General features: G+C 38.3%; 1 protein-coding gene across 2 annotated transcripts; it reads right to left on the bottom strand.

Annotated features, from left to right (window-relative positions):
• Positions 1-294: 294 nt before the first annotated feature.
• pnrc2 (proline-rich nuclear receptor coactivator 2) lies at positions 295-4,254 on the bottom strand. 2 transcript variants are annotated; one of them, XR_014031863.1, is made up of 3 exons: positions 3,978-4,254; positions 3,280-3,497; positions 295-3,069 (listed from the first exon to the last, which is right to left on the bottom strand). XR_014031863.1 is itself a non-coding variant. In XM_081389837.1 (2 exons), the coding sequence occupies exon 2, from the start codon at positions 3,046-3,048 to the stop codon at positions 2,581-2,583; it is 468 nt and encodes a 155-aa protein (XP_081245963.1). In that variant the 5' UTR covers positions 3,049-3,069; positions 3,280-3,419; the 3' UTR covers positions 295-2,580. The 2 variants fall into 2 exon arrangements, 1 of the variants encoding a protein (XP_081245963.1); XM_081389837.1 differs by lacking the exon at positions 3,978-4,254 and having other exon boundaries at positions 3,280-3,419.
• Between the last annotated feature and the right edge of the window lie 1,921 nt (positions 4,255-6,175).

Raw genomic sequence — 6,175 nt, 5'->3', positions numbered from 1 at the left:
CCGAAACTCTGGGCCGAAGTCCATCAGAGCTGTCAGATGATCTACGTGCCCTCCTGCTTGAATTGAAAGTAGCCATCGACATTTCGCAAAACAAATATTTGTACATCACTAAAAAGTAAAATAGTATCTATATGTACTCCTTTAAGTGGAATTTATTATATTGTTCACTGAAGGGTTTAGGTGAAGTTTCTCTAAATGTAGAAATGAACTAACATCCATTATGTTTTTGTTTACATGTTAACTCTCAGACAACATATATATATAAAAAAAAAATCATCACACACAAAGACAATATTGGGGGGGAGGGAAGGGATTTTATTTTTTTAGACAACCAAATTGAACAATCTTTTAGTATACCAATTCTTTCCAAAAGGGCTTTCAGTTTGCATTTCAAGTGAGACTTACAAGGTTGGGATAAATTCAAAGCCAATTGTTCGGAACAGTCAAATTTAGGAAAAGGACTTTTACACATTCTATTAAAATAATTTACTTTTCACTTTAAAAGGTTAAAATGAAATCTGGCTTTTCTGGAGGTAAATGCAGCATCATTGGCATCAAACATTGGCCTGCGGAGGAAAGACCAATGACTTGATGCAAATGCAACACTACTTTTAAGGACTCTGGATAAAGGGCAAAATGTACTGTTTTACTATTATAACCAAGCAAAACATTTAAAACAAAATTACTATTTGCATAGGCAACTCAAAAACAATGTATAAAAGTCCCTTTCAATTTCAAACAAAAATTTATTCCATCTTTTTTTTACTTGCACTTAAAGCTCGTTCTGCCCCTACATGGTGCATTATACAAAATAAAAATATTATGTGCAAGATCACTGGCAACAAACTGCACAGTGCAGGGGTTTTGACGCACTATAGGCAAAATTTTCTCTTTTTTTCTTAACAAAATATTCTTCAGCATTTGAAAACAAGCCACGTCCTTAGCGCGACTTTTACATTCAGTGTTATTACTAAAAATACTTTATCTGCAGGTTTCAAACGTTCCTGCACAAATGTACAATATGCTACAACATTTTATACATTTCATTATTTACATGGCTCCATTACACACAACCAAAACTCATCAGCTTTGTTTTGTCATCTTTAAGATAGCTATTAATAATATCACGTTCTGCAAGAGAGGTAGTTTTTTTCCGCCACGCGCATAACTAAGTGGGAAGGGGTGCTTCACATATCCACAGTTGAAAGAGCAACATTGTCTGAAACTTTTGAACACAAATGAACAGCAGTGCAAGAATAACAACAAGTGAGAAAGGGCAGTGTGTGTAAAATGCCGGCAGCCTGCCTTTTTTTTTTTTTTTTAAACAATGTAAACATGTCCACACTGGACTTGCGCCCTATTTCTCACTTCCCCCGTGCCATAATACACACATTTCATAACATAATGCTTATAATATCAAAACACATCACAGAGCAAACAAGGCTTTGAGACAAGACCAGAGAAAACATCCGTCCTATGGTCTCGCATCATAACCATCCTCCGCATATTTGCTCTGCGATCGTTCTAAAAGTACAGCAAAGTTTAAAAAAATAATTCCAAAAAATGATTTGTCAACCAAAACCTTGATATATGGTAATGCCTTACCCAATGATTTATGGCACTTGTAACCAGATCTGGTTAAGCAAAGGGGGATTTTTCCAACAGAAAATTGCTGATTATGTAGCTTTGGTAGACATTAAAAAAAAAAAAACACACTTAGTTTTATAAGCTATAACATAAGGGATGCAAAAAGTACAAGCTTAACGCTGCAATAGAGCTTGTGAACCTTCATGAATTTCAACACCTATAGTGCAATGCGCACAGCGCCATTAAAAAAAGAAGTACAGGTGTTGAAAGCACAAGGTCCATTGTGCCACCTCATTAAGCTTGAGGTTAGTTAAATGACCTTTTCACTTAAGCTTGTCCCCCCCTCCGTATTCTGTTCGCTTAGTTCTCCCTGCAGAACGACGTCAAGTGGCTTTTACTTCCCAAAAAGCGAAATAAAAAAAGAGATACCTGGAAATGCAGTACGCACTATAATGCTACAAATGCTGCTGTGCTTAGCACCAAGAGGTTTCCGCCACTCCCTGCATGATTAAAACTCAAGCTGAGAGTGCGCATCAAACCTCAGCAAGCGAAAAACAGACTGTGAAATATTAGAAAGGAAATGGTGCGAGTTGTCTTGACATCTACTCCTAGGCCAGGTTGAGAAGAAAAAAACACTGTCACAAACAGCCATCAAAAAAAGAACAAAACAAAACAGGAGCATAACAGAGCAATGAGTTATTAGGAGGACATCCAGTTCATTTGTCATGGCGTACAGCTCCGCTAAGAGTTCTCGACCACCCCTTAAGGCCTCAATGACGTAATAACTAGTGGAGCGGTTTTCTTTAAAAAAAAATTAGGTGAAGGACATTTAGGACAAACATCTGCCTGTCAAATGCTCATCACCTTATTAAGACGCAAATCTAAAAAAAGCTGTAAAATATATTACGCAGCTGAAGCATTCAAGGGGAGGGCAAAGGTCAAAGCGGAGCCTTCATTCATAGATTGGCTTAAGAGAGCAGCAGTGAGACCTTGTTATGCCTGAACCTTCAGAAGGCTCTTTAACTGAAAGGTCATCATCTCACGATGATCGCAAGCGCCAATGGGAAGAGACACCCAGTGGCTCGGGGGCTTAGGTAGAACACTTGGGGATGGGGGCTCACTGAACTTGGCTCCAGCATAGTTCTGACCACACTGAGCTGACAAAAGTTTGTTCAGGTGGGACATGGTCCCCTCCCAATTCTGATCATATGGTGTGGCAAAACGAACAGCGGCATTCTTCTTGTCTACAGACGCGGCCTGCCGCGCCTCAGGAGACCAAGAATAGCTGGTGCCCTTCTCACCCCTGCGATGGCTGAGGTGATGGGGCACCCCTAAGGCTCCTGAGGAGGCGGAATGCACCACTCCATTCTGGTCTCGACTTCTCTGCTTGCCTCTGCCAATCTGGAGGCTCTTCTTGGGCGCTGGGCGATCTGGAATGTTGTATCTCTCACCACCTCCCATACTGCTTTAACTGGATGTCACCTAAAGAAAAAAAAAAAAAAACTTTGGTTAAACAAAGGGAAATAAATGCGCCCTTTAAGTACAATGTTAAAGTGTGCAAACTGGTTTTAAAACAAGCTTAAAATAATTGTCAAATGTCCCGTGTTGCTGGCTGGCAATAACAAAGGGCTACGTGCAGCGCGAGACAGCCAGCGCGTCCCCGCCCATCCCCCACTCGCTTCCTCTGCTTACCTCACTGTTGTAGAAAAGTTGAGTGCTTGGTTCTCTTCACTTTTTAATTTCTCTTCACCGATCGGGCTCCAGGTCCTCGAAGTAGTTGATCTACTTCTCGCTGCACGTCTAGGTCCAGCAAGATCCGAGGTTTTCATGTGCCAATGAGCGTTGTTTTGTCGTGTAACCGAGTTGAACATGAATTCACCTCGGCGCACGGTGCTCTAGAAGCCGTGAATCTAACAAAAGAAACACGATTTGTTTAATACTAAATTCGAAAATCTTTCCAAAATATGTTCAATTTAGAAAGCATCTAGCAACGTTCATTTTTTCACTAATATAAAAGAGATCTCACTAAACCATTTGTCTGTGTATACGTGTAAATAATTAGGTTATGGTCAAACAAGACAATCTTTCATATAATTCATCGTTTGAAAATCTAAATCTCGAATATTTTGTAGATATGGTGTTACATAAACATCTAATCTGTCTCTATTGTGTTCAAAAGCAGTCGTTGTCGACGAAAAACCACATATTTCGAAATCGCAAATAACTACTATAATTTTGTAACAAATACTTGAGCTTTAAACGATAAAAAAATAAAGGTATTAGGTCATGTTTTCTGGCACCGTACCAAAACAAAAGACTCCTGAACGCAACATGGCGTCAATACTGTCGACGACTCCCTATGTCTTTAACTCAGTAAAAAAACAACTTACCGACTTCTTCAGGCTTTGATGAAAAAGCCCTTCGTCTTCCCTTGGTCTAGTCTGCTAGCTGTAGCTGTTAATGGAGAAAATATTTCCCGATATGTGAATCTTCATAACAATCCGAGGCAACAACGGAATGGTATTATTCTCCTCCAGTTTGTCTCCGTCTAACAACAAAATGGACCCTCAACAAAGCATAAGTACTTCAGACGTGTGTTTTTCTGGCCAATCAGGGAGAAGCACTGTCGACGTTTGACCAATAGGAGCGATGTACACGCCTGTTGCCACCCTTCATGCGTCATTGCATGTTTGTGGGGACTGGGGAATTTTGGTTTTTCCGCGTTACTGTAATAACTCGAAGCCATATAAAACGTCACATGGGTTTCTTCCGGTTAGTTTCATCCATACAGTCTATGGTTTCATGTCAAAATGCAAACACTTAAACCTACTAATGTATATGGCATATCTTCGAAAAACACATATGGGCACAACACATATGCTTTATGTAAAATTACGTGAACAATGAAACTGTTTTAATTCTTTAGAATAGATATCCAATTAGCTTAGCCTATATACAAGAGAGAACTTTTTTGAGGAAAATTAATTTTAACACAAGCCAAAAATACTTTACTTTCAGACACTTCATGTTGTGGAAATTATCAGACGAGAACAGAATTTTGAGCCTTTGTCTTGAAAACCAAGTAGAAACATGGCATACTTTAAGAAGTATCACACACCACTTGCTGGCATGTGACAACATGTAGATAAAAACCTGTGAAGTAGTGTCTACTGCCAATGACAATAGGAGGTAGAGTGTTTGAAAAGCAACAGACAGAGGTGTTATTTTGGGGGTGTAGCCTAGTATCTTCATAAATCAATGAATGGAATTAGAGGGGGCATATGGGCCATTTGGTGTTCTTGAACCAAAATGTCTACTTATATTGTTCATAGTGGTGCTATAACTGAGAATGTTCAACAGCTGTTAGAAGTTATATAAACATTTCATTTAGGCCAGATTTAGACCTTCTCTGTTGTCATATTTCCAACATTATTCTCAGGAAGTAACTTGATGTTTCATCAGAACAGCTAAAAATGAAGCTAATCGGAGTCAAACAGAATTTAAACTATAGGCTTATTCAATATTGTCTAATTGCACAATAACTAAATGCTCATGGCTTGCTGATCAAAACTGATGATTCTCAGTGAATTTGTCACTCTTCACAACTTCTAAACATCCTTTCATGAGCCGAAATTTGTCAGACATCTCATGTTTTCTGTTCACATGTTACACAATGCTACAAAATAAATGTAGGTACGATGTGCATATTCTTTTTCTGTGTGCTACAATATTAACTTTCCCATGTAAACTTTTACCAAATGTTGAAATGTGTATCTAAAAAGCTTGTATTCGGACAAAACTGACAGTGTCAACAAAAAGTATAGGCCTAAGTATAACAAACACAGGGTTGACTGCCATGGAGTAAAAAAACATCTAAACAATTTGACCATAAGCTATGGCTCATAATGACAGAAATGTTTCATTTTGGTGGCATTGGCCAATTTACTGACATAATAACTATAGGTTTTGAAGCATGAATTAAATGTTTTGGGTGAGTTTACATGTTCCAGACATAGAGTTGTGATGATATGCCTTAAAACAGATGTGACAATTGTACTTATAGTTTAGAGAATGCTAAGGCTTATTAAATAAATGAGCCAAATCAATTAAGAAAAACTGTAATTTGTAAAAACTTTTACTGAAGTGGTGGTGGTTCTAAACATGTGAAAGTTTTCAATTCTCATTTAAAATTCCCTCATCTGTAGATTAAATACTCCTGCTTTTCCCTTAAGCAAACATGTTACAGCACTTGTTTGCCATAAACCCATATTTGGTGATGGAAGTGCACACCCACTGGATGCAATCTTGGTTTACAGCTTTCCAGGGGGCTTGGCCTGAGTTTGAATCCTATGTTTGGAAAGTAGGTCGGGTGGGAGGCTCTTATTGGTCACACACCATTTGAGAAGAGGTCAAATGACCAAAATGTGGGGAGAAACAGATGTACACAAGAAACAAAACACACAAAAAGATAAATTGTGTATAGATAGATAGATAGATAGATAGATAGATAGATAGATAGATAGATAGATAGATAGATAGATAGATAGATAGATAGATAGATAGATAGATAGATAGATAGATAGATAGA

Source organism: Scardinius erythrophthalmus (assembly GCF_964197995.2).
Source record: "Scardinius erythrophthalmus genome assembly, chromosome: 16".
NCBI lineage: Eukaryota > Metazoa > Chordata > Actinopteri > Cypriniformes > Leuciscidae > Scardinius > Scardinius erythrophthalmus.
This window is presented reverse-complemented; position numbering and strand designations above follow the sequence as displayed.